Source organism: Martes martes, assembly GCF_963455335.1.
Source record: "Martes martes genome assembly, chromosome: 2".
NCBI classification, from domain to species: domain Eukaryota; kingdom Metazoa; phylum Chordata; class Mammalia; order Carnivora; family Mustelidae; genus Martes; species Martes martes.
This window is the reverse complement of record NC_137889.1, coordinates 134,416,852-134,438,485: the sequence shown is the minus strand read 5'-3', so window position 1 is coordinate 134,438,485 and position 21,634 is coordinate 134,416,852. Positions and strand designations below refer to the sequence as shown.

The window sequence follows — 21,634 nt, the reverse complement described above, 5'->3', positions numbered from 1 at the left end:
TTGAGCAACATGCTGCTGTTTTTTTTTTTTTTTTTAAAGAGCTGAGTAATGCTGGAGCCTTCTCATGTGGCTGATGCAAACCTGGAGAATTTGCATCATCATTAAGCTGGAATAAGTTGGTGTGACAGGCAGGAGCTTAAATACCAGCCCCTGAGGAAGCTGAGCTGGTCTGTAATCATAGGGCGGTAACAGCAGCCGCAGCAGCAGAGGTAGTCTGAGGTGGTGGAAGAGCGAGAGCACCATGAACACACAGGTGTTTCTGAGGAGTAATTAGATAGCTGTGAAGGAGAAAATACACCTTTGAGTTCCTACCTGTGAACACAATAGCGCTGAAAGAGACAGTCTGAAAGCAGAGAGGAAGAGGTTTGGTCAGTCCCACCAAGAGACACAAAGTTGAAAGTTTGGGGGTTTTATTTTTATTTTTTTTCCTCCACTTCATTTTTCCTGTGTGTCACTACAATGGTCAGAAAGCCTGTCGTGTCCACCATCTCCAGTGGAGGTTACCTGCAGGGGAATGTTAATGGGAAGCTGCCTTCCTTGGGTGGCAAGGAGCCCCCTGGGCAGGAGAAAGTGGTGCTGAAGAAGAAAATCACTTTGCTGAGGGGCATCTCCATCATCATTGGCACCATCATTGGAGCAGGAATCTTCATCTCTCCCAAGGGCGTGCTCCAGAACACGGGCAGCGTGGGCATGTCTCTGATTATCTGGACAGTCTGTGGGGTCCTGTCACTATTTGGTGAGTGCAGCTTCTTCTCTGGGGGGTATGTCTGTGGTGCTGGGCAGTTTACTTTCTGAGAAAGCAAAGAGTAATTTTTAAGGAGTGAATGAATGGCACAGACTACGTCAAACTTTCTGATTTTTGTTTAAGTGTGCGAACTGCCCAAACACGGTGTTCACTGTTGGCAGGACCCTGAATTCCACCACGTTGCTTCCTGCAGCCCGGATTCCCTTTTCCTGACTAAGGCAGACTGTTTTCTGACTTCCCTGTGGCGATGAGAGCGAAAGCTAACTGATGACCCAGTAAAATCCGTGCGAACTTTCTGTACCAGGCAGTATGCTTCGTTACGTATGTTTGAGGCGTCTTGGAAGCCGGCACGCTGAATGAAACACCTGTGAAGTGAAACCCGGCGTGGCCTATTTAGACACAGAACTGAGCATTCAGCAGAAGTGTTATCGTGTTTTTATTGCCAAAACAAACCAGGGGGGATGGGGTGCAGTCTTTTTAACTTTTTAACCTCGCGTGCTTGTCAATTCCTAATGTTTTCTCAACAGTCCTTGCCATGATACTGTGTGTGGTGGCACATAACCTGATTCCTGTGATAGGTGGGAATATTGCAAGGGTCTGAGCATATTTCAATTTTTTTTTCAATCTTTCATCTCTCCCTAACACCTGTAAACTTTTAAAGTATAAACAGTAAAATTGGAATTGAGTGTTAGCTTGCTGTGCTCTGTTTCCTTCACTTATAGTTCACTGAGTCTTCAGGGACATGGATAACCTGTCCACCTGTCCACCTGTCTGCCGAGTCAGTCTGAACAGACTACTACTAGAAGTATGATGATCAATTTTGCTTCCAAATCTAGATCTCTTTTATTGATTGATGTTAATAGCAAATAATAAATGTCTTTTATGGGGCTGGCAAATTACTAGAAACCTACCTGAGGTAGTTATAAAGATGACAAAAACTGGTGGACGGTCAAAAAAATTTAAGTTTTGCTTACACTGTGCGGTAAATGTCTAAGATATATTCGCTCTTTTGTGGCAACTAGTGTGTTTTAATTCTAAAAGGCTCTACTCTGTAAAGGTACTAACACAAAGTTTTGCCCTAACTCTAGGGCTGAGTCTTATCTCTTGGTCCTACGTGTACCCATCCCTCCATCCTTAAGGCCTTGTCTTGTTTTAATGTGTTACTTTGGGTGTTCATCTAGAGAACCTAAATATCCATTATTAGGAAGAAAGTATTTCAAAGAAAACTTGTCAAAACAGAGCCTTAGTATAGAAAGATCTGTAGAAAAATTGTTTTTCAGTTTTTAGAAAGTTTGTGGTATTCTGTGTGGGTCTGGCATGTACATCAGTAGACAAATAGAAACCTAACTCTTGTGCTTTTTAAATGACTTTGTGCACCCTCAGCCTTTAATTGTCTACAAATACTTGGTAAATTGAGAATAAATTGATGTCTAATAGGAAAAAACATAACCAATTTCTTGGACTTTTCATACTTCTATACATGCAGCTCCTACTCTGTGATTTGATGTGTGTACAAAATAAAAAGTTATTCAGGTATAATAAAATGGATTGGGCTGAAGATTGAACTAGTTAAAATGCTATTGTGCTGTGAAAGTATGGTTCTGTGTAAGTATACCAACTCAAGCAGATGCTCAGGGGAAAAAAAGTTAAAAAGACTAGCTAGGTGACACTTGAGTTGATATTGTTTGGTTACTAATCACAGGGCGCATGCTCCTGTATTAGCCTACTTATCTGTATTTACATTTTGTCATTTAAGTTCCTAGGAGTTTTTGACAGGAGTGCCTTCCTAACAGGAAGTAAAGCAAACTGTAAGGAAAACAAATCTTTTTCTTAAAACTCTAGAACTCTGGGACTAAGAGTAAAGAATCTGTGTATTTGGTTTGCAATTTTTTTTAAAGCCAGGGTCAGTACATGGATTTTTACATCCTGTTCTGCACTTTTTTCGTCTGGGTAAAATGGTTATGGGGCTTGAGACTATTCAATGAAAATATCTTTCCTCCAGAACTCAATTTAAACCCAGGGCAACTATCCTGGAGTTTCAGCAAAGCATACACAGGTCTAGGTATTGATTCTCTGGCAATAAATTCTGAGGTACTTAAGACTTTCCAATAACATTTTGTATTGAAAGCTTTTTTGTACAGGCTACCAACATGGCGACTGGTTTCCAACAGAGTAAATTGCAGGTAGTTACAATTAGTTACAAATAAACAAGCTATATTAGTGATCCTCAATATCAATCTGTAGATTAGTTACCTTTTAAAATCATCTGTACAAATTTTAAAATAATAGATTTCTCCGGATCCCTCTATTGGAGATCTGGACTCACTTGGTAGAGAACAGGTGTGGGGCCTTAGAGTCTATTCCTTGTGTGTATTTAAATAAAAATTTACTTCCAGGTGATTCTGATACAGAGCTAAGTTCAAGAATAGGATAAATGATAGCAAGATTTCACTGGATATCCAAATTTTACTCCTTTTGGACAGTTCTGCCTAAAGCTTTTCTGATCAGTAATAATTTCCCACACTTTTAGACTCTGACATAGCTCAGCCAAAAATTGTGTCACATTTGAGTACTTTGCAATATGAACAGAGTTTTTTACATAGTATCAAGATGTATTTTTCATTTTCTTGATAGTTAGTTACTCAAATTAATAAGTGTATTTCATGAGGTGTTCTCTATCAGGCCCAGTACTGTCTTTAGAGCCCATTATCACATATGTACACACAACTCTCTTATGAGGTGAAAATTGAGATTTTCCTTTTACCAAGGAAGAAATAAAGTTTTGGGGAGGTTATGTAACTTGCTCAGGTCCATGTGAATTATATTGGTAAATGCTGAAATTGCTGTTTATAATTAATTTTACCTAATATACATAAGTTATAGCATCTCTTTTAAACAGTATGTTATTTCAACAACCTAGAAGTGTGCACTTCAAAAAAGTCCAAGAAAACCTTTTCTCGAAATAGAATATGGGAGTCAAAATTCATTTTGCTGACAAGCCATATCCTACAAATTAAGTGAGGTCTTGCAAGGCCTAGAGTCTATACTTTTATGAAGAACAAATTAATCTTGTTAATTTTGATGTGCAACAGAAATGTCATTAAAAGGATTCTTAATATAATGAGGTCGATTTGAGACAATTCCTTGTCTTGGTGTGAGTTCCTTTAAAAATAGGTTAGTGTTATTTGCGACGACGTGGATGGAACTAGAGGGTATTATGCTTAGTGAAATAAGTCAATCGGAGAAAGACAACTATCATATGATCTCCCTGATATGATGAAGTGGAGATGCGATGTGGGGGGGTTGGGGGGGTAGGAAAAGAAAAAATGAAAGAAGATGGGATCGGGAGGGAGACAAACCATAAAAGACTCAATCTCAAAAAACAGACTGAGGGTTGCTGGGGGGAGGGGGACGGGAGAGGGTGGTGGGGATGTGGACATTGTGGAGGGTATGTGCTATGATGAGTGCTGTAAAGTGTGTAAACCTGGCGATTCACAGACTGTACCCCTGGGCATAAAAATACATTATATGTTTATTAAAATAAATAAATAAATTAAAAAAATAGGTTAGTGTTACTGGTATCTATCTTCTCTTTTCCTCAGGTTTGAGATTAAAAATTCTTAATAATATGGTACTATTTTAGAAGTTTATCTTTACCATTGCAAACAAAATTATACTGTTTGAATACAATGAACTAGATCTCAAATATGAGGAAGATATAAAAAGATTTTGGTGGCTTCTAACAATCAAATTACTGTTTCTTCTCTTGAAATAAGGATCTCATTCACACCAAATGATGTAGGAACATCTCATATAACATAAACATTATTATATAAATTCTTCTTTTGGATGACTTGGTACTATTTTAACTTTGTACCTTTTTATTATGTACATTTCATAGGAGCCTTGTCCTATGCTGAATTGGGAACAAGTATAAAGAAATCTGGTGGTCATTATACATACATCCTGGAGGTCTTTGGCCCATTACCAGCTTTTGTACGAGTCTGGGTAGAACTGCTCATAATACGGTAAGAGCATAAATAAGAAAAAAAAATATTAAGGAAAAATAAATCCATTCATTACACCCTTTCTAAATCATCTTAATTATTTTTAACTGATTAGGAATATACATGTCATGTGACTATGTTGTAAACGTCTGTTTCAGGATTTGAAATGTGTATGAAATACCTCTGTCAATTAATGTGTTTATGCAGTTTTGTCACTGGCAGTAGTTCTCTAACCATGCCAGACTTTTAAGGTAACTAATTTTCTTTAATGTTCAATTATTCTCTGACATTTCTAGAAAATATGTTGACCTGAAAGGATATGAAGCATGAAAATCTGACTTGATAAATCTTAACTTTTGGCTGGCCAGACAAAATTGAATGCTATGCTAATAGTTTTCTTCTTGTAGATTACGTTGTTCTTTAACTTTACTGTATCGTGACCAGGAAACTTCTGTGCCTAACAACTTAGTGTGTCACTGAGTTTACTACTTTATAAAAAACAAAACAAAACAAAGCTTGAGTGACTCACTTCCTCTTGTTAGGCAAATCAGTGAACTATAGTTGAGAAAAAAAAATTATTGCTGTAAGATACGTTCTCCTTTCTAATTATCTTGGCTTAAATTCAAACCAAATAGTGCTAAGTCACTCTGAATAGCAAATTTCCTTTACCTTTGTGGGAAGTCTTTGATGTCATCTGAGAAGTGTAGAGTATCATAGTTTCTTAAGGCTGACTGCTACCATAAAATGTGACTTGCACATTCTGATTGCAGAGTTTAACAGAAATAACTGGAGAAACTTGCTCTTACTGTAAACTTATCAGACATATGCAGCTGAGAGCTCCTGTGAGCTTTTATCCTAACACTTGAGGCATAAGGGGCAAATGCAGAGCTAATAAGTATCGATTTGACACTAAGCATGATTTTTATAGTCGTAGGTATCTCTTTTCTAACAAAAAGCTTAGAATAGTATTTACTTCTATAAGTCTCTCCTCATTTTAGACAATTCAGCATTATTTTAAACTCATTATAATGAAATAATGATAAAGAAGTATTTTTGTCCTTTTCTAAAATCTGGGATTTGCCTGGGATATATACCTTCTGCTCTTTTTTGATTTATTTGAATACTACTCTTCAAAGGTTCACTTAAATCCTGTCTTTTCCACAGTTCATTTCCTGTTCACCCTAGTTTATATTTCTTTTCTCTCTTAATTCTTCTGAAAAAATGCAGTGTCTCCTTCTTTGACATTCAGCATATCTTGTATTCTTACTTAGTATTTCCAGGTGTCTATGTTCTGTTTCTCCCATCAGAACTGCAGGTATTTTAAGTACATAAAACCAACTCTCACACTTTTTGAAACCATTATACTTCTTAATCAGTGTCCTGAGTATCACAGATAGTAAATTCTTTTTGAGCGGCAATATTAAATTCTTTTCAAATAATTTAGTTCTTTTTGACTGAAAGTTTAAGTTTCAATATTTTGAATACAACATTCTCAGCATTCAAATGAGGACACTACTTATTCTGAGCACTGGCCTATCAGGATGGTGGGCTTTGTCGCCTGATATAGCTGCACTTGAATCCCTCTGCAGCCATGTATTTATTGCATGGCTTTGGCTCATTCCTTAGCATTATAATGAACACATTCTCTCTGTTCACAGTAGCACAGATACAGTGCTCATTCACTTATTTATTCATTCCTTAAACAGCTACTGAGTGCTGAATGATATGTTAAAGAGATCTTAAAGTGGAATGAGCTACAATTCCTGTTCCCAAGTAGCACATAATTAAACCTTAGTTTAACTGCAAAAGAGCTGCTTCATGGTGTGTGTGTGTGTGTGTGTGTGTGTGTGTGTGTTTGTACTGACAGAGGAAATAACCTAGATATATTCTAGAAGCTTATTATGAAGGGTTCATATATTCCTTTGTAATAAGGGACTCACAGTGTTTGGTTGTTCTTCCAAAAAAGCAGAGTAATGAATGACTTGAGGCAGCACCCATGGTGTCTAAACACTTAAAATGATGCTTCAGACTTGCCAGGAATAATCTGTAGAACACAGATTTCAAGAAAAAAAAATCATACATCAGTACATAGCAGGGGTCATTAGATTGAACTCACACATTAACCATATATTCAAATATTAATTGGGTTTCTACTTAGGATAGATACTATACTAAACACTGGGGATAGAACAGTGACTAAAATGGACAGAGTCTTAGAGGCACTTAGGTGGATCAGTCTTTAAGTATCTGCCTTCAGCTCAGGTCATGATCCTGGGGTCCTGGAATCGAGTCCCATGTTGGGCTCCTTGCTTGGCTGGAAGCCTGCTTCTCAGTCTCCCACTTCCCCCTGCTTGTGTTCCCTGTCCCACAGTGTCTCTCTCTCTGTCAAATAAATAAATAAAGCCTTAAAAAAAAAAAAAAAGATGGACAGAGTCTGGAATTCATTTAGCTCAGGGTCACATGAAGGAAATAGTTATCAATCAAGAATCACATACTGAGGATAAAGTTGCTACTGTGATCAGCACCATGAAAGGGAAACCATGAGACTCAGTAAGAGGGTGTACTCGTGGAGCTCTCACCCAATCAGAAGATTAAAGGAACTTCCTTGAGCATAAAAAGATTGAAGATAAAGATATGAGGTATAAAAAAAATTGTCAATGAGTTGCAGGGGCTCCTGGCAAAGAGTATTCAGCTCCTTCTAGTGGGTAGAAGCAAACCAAGAGGAAGGGAAAGCTTAGACCGGATGGAGCCGTAACTAAAGGATTTTGCATATCCTGAGCATGTTTTGAAAGCACTAAAATGATGTGATCAGATTTTAATTTATACATTAAAAATTTGCAAATGACGAAGAATAAGAAAAATCATCTTTTGAGGGTGGAAGAGGAGATGGTCTTTAGGAAAAGAAGAAAATAAAAAAATATATGGTGCTCTTTAGTACAAGCAGGCCAACATTGGAACATAATGGTGGTTGGTTTATCTGACAATCTAGGGATTGAGCATGGGTGCTGAGTAACTTTGAGAAGAGAAGCTGAAAGTGAAGATTGGTATGAAAAATTAGTTAATTCCATGAACTTGCCTGTGTATCTAAAGAGCATGCATTCTTATAGAAGTGTATTTAAAGGCACATGCAATTTTCTCTTAGAAATATTTGAAGAATTAAAGTAGAATGGTTTGTTACTTCTTTTATTATAGACCTGAACTTATTTAATTTTCTTATCTCATGGGTATTTTCTCAGTTGTGTAAAATCACAACAGCATTTCTATTTTTCAACTCATACTTTGCATCTGAATGTTACTAGGAAATTAAGAATAATCACTTGGCTCTTTAAGTTTTTGTCTGTACTGGAAAAAATAGGAAGAATACAATGTCAAGGTCAAAAGCTTATATTTTCAATGAGCACTTATTAATAATAATTTTTGAAGTCGGGTTTTGTATTCATTCTCCTGACCAAGCTCCATTCATTAGCACTGTACCCTCACCCCATTTGCGCTTGCGGCCAGAGTTTAGTTGTTGACTTATTGAGAAGACTGCTTCTTGTAAAGCCCAGCTCCATCAGGATCTCAAATAATAAACTAGATTTTTAAGGGGGAAAAAAAAAGTCAGATCTAGGAAAGCAGGGACAAAGTTGATAGGACCCAGTCTTGCTTTCATGCATTTGAGAAGTTTAAACTAACCACCAATGTTATAGGCCATATTTTACTCGGAATGTCTGTGACAACTTAATCAAATATGAAGTTTGGAAAATTACAGGATTTTATATTTAGCATGTTCTTTATGTTGAATAACATTACCTCAAGGTAGAAAAAGTTTAATGAAGATGTTATTTGTTTTTTCCTTTGTTAACCTATTTTTTTTTTTTTTTTCCCAGCCCTGCAGCCACTGCTGTGATTTCTCTGGCCTTTGGACGCTACATTCTGGAACCCTTTTTTATTCAATGTGAAATTCCTGAACTTGCAATCAAGCTCATTACAGCTGTGGGCATAAGTGAGTATCACAGATATAAATAAGAAAAGGAGAAAAAAAGCAAAAGTGATTAGTGACAAAGTTTCTGTGGACTTTTTGCATGATGTGACTGCTCTCCACATCCTGCTCCTTTGGCTTCAGTTCCTTGCCAAATTTGTGTTGGAAAATAAAGAAAAAAAATAAGTATTCAGAGTGGTATTACATTACATGCTAGTTTTGCAGTGGATCAATAGATATGATGGGTAACCTTCTGATATGGTCAAACAAAAACCACCTTATTTGTAGAATTTTAAAGATGAAAACCCAACGATTTTATGGGTTTTTGAATTAGAAATTATCCTTCCTCACTGATAATATGCTGAATGATAACTCCCTTATCTTCTGGAGTGCTGTTCATGTGTTTGTTATGTATGTTGTATTCATGCATTTTATAGTGTTAGCAGACTGTCACTTTCAGTGTTGTAGTTTTAGCTGCCCATTGATGGTCATGATAAAATTCTACTTTTAATATGTGATTATTCATACCACTTCTTAGATTAGGTCTCCAGATTGGGAATTTATTCATTTTTATCAATGTGCACAAATATTAGGCAATTTTTGAAAGAAATAAAAAAGAGGAAAATATACAGCATTACATAAGTGATATGAAGCCAAACCCTGTATTTCTTGGGAAACAATAAATTAAGTCCAGGTGCTAATTAAATCGGTTTTAAGAATCCAAATGGTCATGTTTGAACAAGAATTATCTGGAAATAGTAAACAACACAAGAATAACTGAATTGCATACTCATGAAAAAAATTTCAGTTGTGCATGGCTAAAGTGTTTCAATAGAACAATGAAGAGAACAATGCACATTTGCCAGTAGAGAGGTGAGTGTTTTGTTTACAGGAAAGAGTTAATTACATATAAAAATATTTTATGTGTAGATACATATATTTTTGAACTTAGGCTCATTCTGGATTTGCTACTTTATCCACAAAACATGCATACACTATTATTCTGTGAAATCTTTGAAAAAAGACAAAGAAAAATACTTGAGGTAGACATTTCTGAGTTCTGGAGAGGTAATGGCAAACTTAGCTCATCATGTCCTAACACACACTACAGATGTGAGACTCAGGGACAAATCGTTGAACCTTTCCACACCTCAGTATTCTTACCTGTAAATCCTCCGGAGTCTTCATAGGGTATTTTGTGAGGATTAAATGATATTAACCAAGACAGCATATGTATAGTGGTTCGGGTAATGCCTGCAATTTCTTAAGAACAAATTGCAAAACGGTAGCTATTGATACTCTTGTAAGAAAACATCATTGGAGGTTCCATGAGACCAAGGGCCCTTTCACTGCTGCATTTCCAGCCCTTCACATGGCTCTTTGTGTGGTATTTGTGTTTAATAGATATTTGTTGACTGACTGATTCTATGAGAAGAGGTCTAAGAATTTTTCTCTAGCAGAAAAATCTACTTGTTAAACCTGGAGGATTACAAATCTTCAGTTTTCTCAGGCAGTAGGACAATGGTGGTAAATTAAACAGAATTTGTTCAATGTGATCTTCGGATCTAATACCATGAGCTTTTGTGGGATGAACTGTTTTAGCATAGTAGTTACAGCTTTGGCTCTGAAGGCAAACAGGCTGGAATTGAAATTTATTTGTGACAGTTTCTTAGTTTTGTGATTTGGAGCTAAATATTGAAACTTCTTAAGCATTACTTTTATTTATTGGTAAAATATCTGTGGAAAGATAATCTGTCTTAGATGGCTGCAGAAAGATGAATTACATCAGATTTTTAAGGCCTTTGGCAAAATGCCTTATCTGTAGAAAGTTCTTGATAAATCTGGTCTCCCACTTGGACTAACAGCCATTATTATAACCATTATATTCTTGTCCCTCAAATGACTGAGGCAGAATCATACCGTGATTATTAGATTTGAAAAGAAGATAGAGGTAATGGTTTTGAGAGGTTTGTAAATTTACAATAGAAGTTTTAAAAACTATATCTATTTTAGGCACATGTATTTATGTATTTATCAACTTAAGTAAAAGAATCAGCAAACTTTCAGTAGATTTTATGTAAACATTTACAAGTCTGCAAATATTACCTGCTTTGGACTTCAAGTGAGATGGATAATCACAACATACTACTACATGCAAGAGTCTGGATGACTCTTTTTGTTTATCCCAGTGCTATTAACTTTTTAGGGAAAATTTGTATTTTGGAGGAGAAAATGGAAACTGTTCAAAGCAAAATTTTAATGCAATTATAGGTAAGGCTAACTAAGCAAGTTGTGGTTTACCAAACTCTTGAAGTAGAGATTCGTGATAGAAGAGTTCACAAAGCCTGAGTAAATCTTGGATGAACCTGAACATTTTCTTCATTTTTGCCATTAGTTATAACATTAGCTTATAAATTTTGATGTTCTGGAAGTTTGCAAGCTTGAGATGCTGAGGAAATATATTCCTATAATTAGAAGCACTGAAAGAGAAAACAAGGAACTGTTATGACACAGTGGTAGGTAATGTAAGTCAGTGGCCTCACTGGGAGAGTGAGACTCTTCTTTAAGAAGAATTTAGCTTTAACGGAGCAACGGGGTAGACATGGAGATGAAGAAGGAGAAATTTACCTGGGGCAAGTCTCTCCTATTCTGTATTCCTGAAAGTGAGTATCAGTGATTTTCTGCCTGTGAAGGATGGAAGGTTAGTCAGGTATGGAAACAGAGTTTAATTTCCTGGATTGCTTCCCTGTATTTCTTGGGGGAAGAAAAGGTTTGTGGTAGTTTGAAATCTGTAGTTCAAGTGTAGAAGAAGCGCAAACCTGAAGGATCTTGTTAGAATCAAGTCACAGAAAAAAAAGGGATTTCAGGTTTTGTGAAATATTAACCAACCATTTGAGAAATGATAGTGGGGTAGGAGTGGGTAGTTACTAAACGCTCATTTATCTGCCCTTTGTTGAAAGTACTCGATTTCATTTCTGTCAGTTTAATGAAGATGGAAAATTTTTGCTTATCCGAACTCCTATCCATTTGGGTAAACATGTCAGGCATAGGGATGTCTAGCTGGGAAATCTTACACATTCACATGAAGTGCTCTCCTCTAGCCCAGTCTGAACATCACACCTGTGCAACGCCAGCAAGTTTCCCTGTCCATGGAGCTTTGGCAAGCCCTGAAGGATGTTTGATATGCAAAATGATATCCAATCTTCTGTTCTGGTCTCCTAAAACTCTTCCCTATATAGTATACACTTGAATGGCAGAATATTATAATGAAAATACTTTCTTTAAAATATGAAATCTCATCCCAGATCCATTCCTAACAGTCTCTGAGCATGATTTCCTTCCTCACTTACTGTGGGTATAGGTGAGTAAAGAGCTCTACCCTGCTTCTCATGCCTGGTGGGAATAATTAGAAGAAGCAAAGAAAATAACACTTGTGACTGCATTATAAGAAAAAAAAATAAGCCAGTTCTATTCTATATCACTATACTTACTTTTCCCATATCATTTTCCTGGCATCATTGAGTTAGATGAAAGAAAATGAAGGATCAGTTCTGGACCAGCATTTCAAATACAGCATGTGGAGTGGTTTTGCTTAAATATTCTGAAGTCTGGTTCTACCCGCCCCTTTTCTACCATACCTAGGTAGATATACATGGTATTGAAATATATAAGCACTGAAAATCAATAACCATGTCCTTCAGGAGGATGACAAATAAAATGTAGGATCAAAGTATCTTGAAATCCTAGCCAAGATAAACATGTATCTTAGCAGAGAGGCAGGGCCACTAGGAGTTTGAAGGAACTAGGTATACTAGTGAGATCATGTGTGTCTTTTGAGCTACTTCCTCATTGTTACTTGTGAGCTAGGGATAAAAGTGTGGACTCTGAAGTCAGTTTACCTAGGCTCCAGTCCCATCTGTATGCTTACCTGTGTGAATGTAAGCCTGTTAAATACTAACCCAAGTTTCAGCCGCCCATCTGGAAGCTAAAGCCGATGATGGTGTCCCCATCATAGAGAGGTGAGGACTAGATAACATTTTCCATGTATAGTCTTTGTACAATGCCTGCCATATAATAACAGTTTACAATTATTTAATGCTTACCAATTTTATTCTTAATATCAAGATCCTCGATATAGACTGTCTGTCCTTTTTAAAGATGTTTATGGCTAGAGATGTTTATCTTCTCTGAAATCAATACATCCAGGAAATGACTGCTAACAAAGAGAAAGGTAACCCAGGCAGCTGTTATAGAAAACCATGGAATGATGACTTTAACCCACCACATAGCATACCTATAGTGTCCATATTTTTATCAATTTATCATGAAGCAGTCAGAAGTAAGAAGCCAGAGAGAACCTGAACCTGGGAGAAAAACCCGTATATCCAGGCTCAGTAATCTTACTCAACAAATCCAAAGACGGACTTGAATTATAGCAGTACAGAAGGAAACACTTGCCAGTCCTTCACATTTCCTTAAAGATCCTCTTCAGAAACTGCTCTCTTCAAATATGTATTTCTTATCTCCAGGATTTATACATATAGCTTTCATGGCTGTGTTTCAGTTCTTAGAAAACTGCACTATAAATAAGTAAATAAAAATTATATCTCCCTGTATTTTTATTCTGGTAAGAAAAAAAGAGGCCAAAATTAATATAAATACAGTTTCTAATGTGTGAATTTTGCATTTATTATTCAAAGGAAGTAAAGCTAGGGGTGACCACAGAACTTACTCAAATTTCTTTTATTACAATGTGTAGATAGTCTATAAAAAACAAAATATATATTATTCGTTGCAGAAACCCAGAAAGCTCTTGCATTTTGTGAATCCCAAAGCCCCTTTTCAATATTGTTGGATAAGCGACATATGTGAACTTAAATTTCTGTATAAAGACACATGATGAAACAGCATTTCTAGTCACTTGAGGACCTTCATGGTCCCTCTGTACTGGTTGCCTTGTTACTTGTTAAGCCATGTACTTCAGGGTCATAGAGGTACATCTCAGCTGGAATCGGGTGTACCAAATGATTAGTAATCCACTCATTATTAAGTATCCTCCTTCACTTCCTCCTTCCTCCTCTCCCTTCTCCCCCCCCCCTTTTCCCTTCCTTTCCTTTCCTTTTTCCTTTCTCTCTTTCTCTTTCCTTTGTCCCTTTTTTTTCTACATACAACAGCTCTTTTCTATTGTGGAGTACTTTCAGAAATAGTGTTTTAGGTTTTAGGAGCTCTATTTAAAAGGAAACAGTGCTCTTTTGTTGGTGGTGGGAACATGAGTCCAATTTTTTCAGGCCGATGCTGAATCTCCTTAACTAAAAAAATAATGCTTTTCATATGATGACTCATTTATCACGGAGTCATTTGCATAGAAAAAAATAAAAGAATAACTGGATGATGAAGTGGGGAGCAGAGTTGCATTAAATTATTTTCAGCACATAAGTGCTTTATTTTGGAGAAAGAAAAATAATTTTATTTTTTATCCTTCCTCTGATAAAGTAAAGCACTCTGCCATTAACAATAGACCTGTCTTTCTTCATGTGTTTAGCTTCAAACATAGGTAAAATATTTCTGTTAGCCTTCCATGGAGATTATTTGAGGTTCCAGCCTTTCTGATCATTCTCATCATTACTTCTTTGAAACATTTCATCATTAGTAAACCCTTATTTAACTTTGTATGGGATCTTCTGATTTCTTATTTTCCCATCCTTGAATTTTTCAAAAGTTAAAATTGTTTTACTGATTTTCACTTAAAATGCTGCATGTTCATTATAAAAATTATTAAATACAGAAAAATAAGTAAAAATAAAACAAAATGCAACATTCTGTCATCTGTATACCTTCTGTTAGTATTTTGGTAAATACTCTTTGATTTTTATCCTTTCATTTCTCTCTGTCTTTGTGTCCTTTATCTCTCTCTCTCTGTCTATCCATCCATCCATCCATTCATCCTTCTCTCTGTAACTTGCTGTACTGATCAGTAATATATCATGAACACCCTTTCATGCAATACATATTTAGCAACATCATGATTTTAAATGGCTGCATAGCAAATCATTAAAAAGCCTTCCTTTAGGGGGCTAGGTTATTTTAAAATTTTTGCCATTACTGTATATGTTATGTGTTGGTAACATTTGCACTGATTCTAAAGTTCTGAAATGAGCTAGTGATTATACAAGTCAATGGAAACTATGAAGATAATCGATGACTGTATAATGGGAAGACTTCCTATTGCAACTTGAATTATAAAAGTCCTGTGTGTTGTTTTGTCCCCTGAGAAATATGTTCATACATTTGTGTTATTTGTTTAGGAGGGATACACCTTTTTAAAAAATAAAGCTTATAGATGATAACTGCAAACGTCAGGTAGTTTGCAGGAAGTAGCTTTGGCAGGGGTGGGAGAGCTAACAATGAATATAAACTTCTGGAAAGAGCATTAATTGGAAACCCGTGGTCTAGAAGAACCTCTAGAAGTCATTCCAGCTGAGTATAGAAGTCAGGTCTTAGAATATCATCATTCATTTCATGCCTTCTTAGCTGAATGATAGTTTTTTTAAACTGAAGATCCAACTCATTCATTTATTCAACAAAATTGTGTTGATTATCTTCTTGGGCCAAGCATGGAGATGGACATTAGCAATACAGAGATAGAAAATGCTTGTTCTTTTTTTTTTTTTTAATTTTTTATTTCTTGTCAGCATAACAGTACTCATTGTTTTTGCTCTATCCTCCAGGTTATCATGGGCTACTATCATGGGAAAGTGGATAGTTGAGTGTTACTCCGGAAACTGTAGATGGCATCATTTAGAAAGGGAAAGGGAAATTCTGCTGGCTTCACACTCAAGGTGTGTCCTAGTCCAGGAACACTTTAGGACTCATTACGTATACTCTTTTTGTCTAAGTCCCCAAACACATCTTGGAAGCCTATATTTTTAGGGTAGGTTGAAAGTCTGTCCTTCATGTGCTGATTGGAAGGTGGAGTGGAAAACCAGAGTGCTCACTAGGGCTAGTTCTGAGAGTGAAGAATAAGGTACTAGCGAAATTCTTGACATCTTTCTTGAGGGATTCCATCCTGGCAGGTGCATATGTGTAACATCATTACAGTAGGAAAGAGTTACCTGACTTACCAAGCTGGAGAGTCATGTTCAGCAATTTGATTGCATATTATGATGACTTCAGGATTTGGTTAGAAGATATTTTTATATGATTTTTAGGAAGCTATAGTATATGCCCACTCTTATTGACATATACAAAGACCAAGAAATGAAATTTTACTGTCTGATAGTTTTATCCAAGCTTCTCAAACGTCAATGTGCATAAAAATCACCTAGACATCTTGTTGAAATGTATCTATTACGTCTAGGGCTGTGCCTGAAATTCTGCATTTCCAAAATGCCTCCAGATAATGCCAACTTTGCTGGTTAATGGGTGGCATTTGAATAGCAAGGACTTAAGATGTCTTCATGCCAATGAGAATTCACCTTCTGTAACTTCATCTGTTTGTTTGCAGCTGTAGTGATGGTCCTAAACAGCATGAGTGTCAGCTGGAGCGCCCGGATTCAGATTTTCCTAACCTTTTGCAAGCTCACAGCAATTCTGATAATTATAGTCCCTGGAGTTATGCAGCTAATTAAAGGTATGGACTGGAAAGTAAATGCTTTTTAAAACACGTATCTGCTTTTGATCTTTCCTAGCACTAACTTTCACTTGTACTAGCAGAATCTCTTAATTAGTCTCTGTTTGTGGAACTTAGACTCTATACTGTCATCTAATTGATTTGAAAGACTGCTACATTGGGGGTGCATTGTTATTTACAGCTGAATGGCAACAAGAGAATTAAGACTGGGCCAAGCAACAAAATAAGGCATCACTGAATTCTCTCCAAATAAATGCTTTGGAGTGAAAACTCAGAGTGGAAAAACAAATCTGCCATTAGTTTTAACTACAGATAACCATATCCTCTTATATCTATTTTAAAATCATTCACTAATAGTAGTAAAGACTAAAGAGAAAAGGATAACTGGAAAATAAGATGGCCAATAATTCTTTTACTCTGTGGCTATTATAACTTTTACCTTGAGAATAGTCTTGAATGAAGGGGAGGCAGATATGGGAGTAACATTCCTAAAAATCAAATATCTGACCAAAAAAAAGTTGCAAAAACTTAATTTTTATTGTTACATTATTTTTATTTCTTTTCTTTTTTTTCATTTCATTTTATTTTCAGTGTTCCAAAATTCACTGTTCATGCACCACACACAGTGCTCCATGTAATATGTGCCCTCCTTAATGCCCACCACCAGGCTCACCCAATCTCCCACCCCCTTCCCCTCCAAAACCCTCAGTTTGTTTCTCAGAGTCCACAGTCTCTCATGGTTTGTCTCCCCTCTAATTTCCCCCAACTCACTTCTTTCATCTCCCAATGCCCTCCGTGCTATTCCTTATGCTCCTCAAGTAAGTGAAACCATATGATAATTGACTCTCTCTGCTAGACTTATTTCACTCAGCATAATCTCTTCCAGTCCCATCCATGTTGATACAAAAGCTGGGTATTCATCTTTTCTGATGGAGGCATGATACTTCATTGTATATATGGACCATATCTTCTTGACAGACAGATCACAAGTAGGCAGAGAGGCAGGCAGAGAGACAGGAGGAAGCAGGCTCCCTGCTGAGCAGAGAGCCTGATGCGGGGCCTGATCCCAGGACCCTGGGATCATGACCTGAGCAGAAGGCAGAGGCTTTAACCCACTGAGCCACCCAGGTGCCCCTGGACCATATCTTCTTTATCCATTCATCCACTGAAGGGCATCTTGGTTACATTATTTTTAAAGTAAAATATGCATTTCTATGGGAATGTAATATCATTTTGGGGAAGTATTTGTAGAGTTGACTAATAGGAAAAGATGAGATGGTTGAGCAGGTGATGTTATTTAGAGTTACAGCTGTTTTAGGGAAGAAGGAACATGTGATTGCTTGGATTCAGTGGAAGTTGTTGGAAGAATAGGAGGTCCAGGTGAATTATTTAGTTAACAATGGGTTTGATAGTAGGAATTAGGAAAGGGAGATGAAATTATGAAAGAGTGACATATAACTTGGGCATGTTAAGTATGTAATGTTTACATTGATATGGTCTGTTCCAGGAAAGGGAATTTAGGGAGAAATTTTGTGAAGTTGCAGGAGAAGAATTACACAAGACAAAAGGAAATGCCAAAATTTAGCAAAATCATGAATGATGGTAGAGACATCAAACAATAACACTGAAAGATCTGTCACTCTGCAGTTAGGGAAAGGGAGCTGCTATGGTCCATTTACTAATGGAAGATTTTAGATCTCCTTTGGCTAAATGGTTGTGTCAAATTCAGCAATTTCAGCCAACTCAGAGTAAACACAATAAAGATTTTAATGCTATGGCTTACACTAAAGAGAAGACGTGAGCTTGCTCTTCTAATTCACATTGGCTGCCACAGAGCTGGCCTGCTCATTTTATCTGATCTCTTAGAAATGTAGAGAACATTATTAGTGCTTCCTTTTTATAAGATAACTCTTTAGTCTTTTCTTCCATTTTTGTAAGGCGTTTTTTCCATTTTAGGAAAATGCAGAGACCCTGACTCATTGACCCTACTTAAGTTCTAGTTTAGGTTCCAAAAGATGATACACTATCCTTTAAAACTAAGAATTTTTTTCTTTTGTCTAATGTAAGACTGTAGTTATTTTTTGCCACCTATTTATATATGAATGCGAGATGAGGTGAGGTTTCTCAAATGTTATTTTATTGCAAATTCCTTAAGAGCAGAGATCATAATGTATCTTTTGGATATTTTCCAACACTTAAAATAGAATGATCCTTTAATTAATACTTATGATACCTATTAGTATTTAATGTGAACAGGCTTCCTTTTATAGCCCACCTAACAGAGAACGACAGTAAGAATATTGCTACATTTAAAGTAAATTTTAATATTTTGGAGAATATTCTTAGCAAGCATATTTACTCTATTAATACAAAATGTTGATTTTTCTTTCTCTCTAACTTAATCATGAATTATTCACATTAATTTGTAACTCCAGGAAGAGAAAAACTTTACTAATCCAGACAGTACATTTATTTCCACTCTAATCAGATCCTGAAAACAGTTGTATGTTCTGCATTTACTTAAGAGGATTTGTTGAACTTTCCTTTGAATATTATGACTCTCATATTCCTGGGACCTCTGTTATTCATCCAAAATATTCCTGAAGTCTAGAAAAGCCTCTCTCTTGTAATACTCTCAAAATGACATTTTTTTAGGATTTATGCTTTAGGACCTGATCTTTAATAAAGTTTGGTTTTTCTTATTTCTTATTCAGTACTCTACTCTTAGAATATCATCTCTTTAGGCCAAGGAGACCATATGTCATGATAAAAGAATATTCAACAGATGTTTTTATCTGAGCTCCAATATTTGTATTTCCCCTCTATGAGGATACAGAGATATTTTAGTAAAATAGGCATTTTTTAATTCACTGTGTCATTTTTCTTAAATGAACTATATTTTGGAATTGGATACTTCGAGGCAAAATTATTTATTGTACAACTCAACCTTCTCCATTTTTGGTCTCAAAGCTCATACATATTGTATTACTATATATTGTTGTCTGTACAACCCAGGCAACAACTGAGATTTCAGTGAAGAGAGAGCATCATAATCAGATACATTATCTACCTTCCAACCCTTTTTTCCCTCAGATAAACAATGGATTTTATTTTATATAAGTGTATCTCAAATATTACATGGGACACAGTTAAACTAAAAAAATGATTTCTACAGAAAAATAACATAGTGATTCATATACTCACCCCTCTTTTATTTACTTGAGTGAAGACCAATTTTGAAACAAAGTCACATTTCCCATTTGGGTGATCTCATTTGCTATTTTCTTCGAGAAAGAGACTTTGTATGCTTAACTTTGAATATTGTCTAAGTTTGATTTTTTTTTAATTATCCAAAGGATATATAAGAAAAGGCCCAGTATGATTCACAAAATAAGGAAAAATGTTATGAATTACAGCATTCAATCTACATGTTGATGTAAAATTTGCTAAGATCTATCTGTTTCAAAATTCAGTATAATTTCTTTTCAGTGTTTCTAGAAGGAAACCATGCCATTCTCTAAGACAGAGTCAGTGGACTTCCCCTGTAAAGGGCCAGTTAGTAAATATTTTCCACTTTGCTTGCCATACAGTCTCTGTAACAACTACCCAACTCTGCCATTTCAGAGTGAAATCAGCTATAGACTGATAATATCAATCCTAAGACACAAATAAGTGGGCCTGGCTGTGCGCCAATGAAACTTATTTTTCAAAGGAAGCTTTGGAAGGCAGATTTGGTCCACAGGGTTTTCTACCACTGGGCGTACTTAATAGACTATAGGGGAAAACAGAAAACAGAATGAAAGTTAAATGATATGAGAAGGTGGTTCTTGGGTTTTTTGCTACCTTCTCATTGAGAGTAGACCTATTGATATTTCTTTCCAAGTGTACATGTCAAAGACAGTCTGCCCCAAGATGGGCCACTTTGATATGAACACTATTTTGAGTTAAAAGCAATCAAAACCCAGCAGATTCAGGAAAAGCTCTTTCCCTCCCCCTCAACTACCTGCTTATACCAGGAAGAGAGCTAATAACAGAGATTCCTCTTTACTTAAGAGACTCGTCTTACATAGTAGGGCAACTTTTGTTTTCCCAAACTCTCCTTCTACCTTCCCGCTAATGTTCCTTCTCCTCTTTATACCCTCAGAACCCTACCCCTCTTCTTAGTTCATGTAACTATCATATTGCTTCCCTGTCTTTGGAATTTCCATCTCTGTGGGGGTTCCCCATATGTACAGTATTAAATTTGATTTTCTCCAGTTAATCTGTCTTATGTTAGTTTGATTCTTAGTCCAGCTAGAAGGATCTTGGAGGGCAGAGAAAATTCTTTTTCCACAACTCAAGCATTATATTATCTTTAGTTAAAAGAATTCTATCATACTCCTATCTGCTATAGCTTACAGAGTATTCTTTAGTCTTCTTTCATGCTCAAACTCTGTAAGAGTAGAGGCACACTCAAACAGGAATCATTTTGCTCTTTGCCATAATTTTATTAAAAGAGAAATATGAAATAGCATTAGTGGTGAGCAATATGCTTTTGGGACTCCTCTAGAATGGACAGTTTTAATGGATGAATCTGACAATGATCAGGGAATGAGAAATATGAATCTGAAACAGTATAGTTCATCCCCAACCCTTATATTTCTTTCTCCATGTTTATGGTTAAAGTATGAATAATAAACAATTCTTTGAAAAGTCCTAAAATCTTTCTGTTCTCATTGCAGGGCAAACACATCACTTTAAAGATGCCTTCTCAGGACGAGACGCGAGTATTATGGGGTTGCCACTGGCTTTTTATTATGGAATGTATGCATACGCTGGCTGGTAAGTTGATGTCTCTAGATCTGGTGGTTTGCATGGTTCATTAATTCCTTCGTTTACTTTGGTTAAGTGCCAAGCAAGGTGCTAGACGAGTGTGAATAGCCACAATCTAGCACAATCTGCCTTTCTCCAAGTGGGAAGGATGGTGGTGTTCCCACTCCACCTGGCCAGTTACTGTGCGTATGACTTAATGTAAGCATAACTGAGTTTTTCAGTCAAGTTGACCATTAGATTTAGCCTGATCTAAAAAACAAACACATGTAGGTCTTAATGTTGCCAAAAGATCTGTTACAGGACACTAACTCAGGAAACAAATGGGGAGCCCTGGTGCACATTGCCAGGGCCAACTGCTCCATCCTGGGGAATGCTGAGGGGACTGGGCAAATTGGAAGCTCCTGGCTGGGCTTGCCAATATCATTGCTGAACAAACTCTGATGAACTTGTTGCTAGAGAAACCAACAACTCAAGCAATG

General features: G+C 36.4%; 1 protein-coding gene across 1 annotated transcript in view; it reads left to right on the top strand.

Annotated features, from left to right (window-relative positions):
- Positions 1 to 459: 459 nt before the first annotated feature.
- Positions 460 to 21,634, top strand: part of SLC7A11 (solute carrier family 7 member 11) — a gene marked incomplete at its 5' end in the record, with an annotated part of 75,438 nt that continues 54,263 nt past the window's right edge. Inside the window, 5 exons of the mRNA XM_080797078.1 lie at positions 460 to 736; positions 4,647 to 4,773; positions 8,622 to 8,737; positions 16,218 to 16,343; positions 21,065 to 21,164. Coding sequence (XP_080653204.1) covers positions 460 to 736; positions 4,647 to 4,773; positions 8,622 to 8,737; positions 16,218 to 16,343; positions 21,065 to 21,164 — 746 coding nt within the window. The remainder of the gene's footprint in view (positions 737 to 4,646; positions 4,774 to 8,621; positions 8,738 to 16,217; positions 16,344 to 21,064; positions 21,165 to 21,634) is intronic.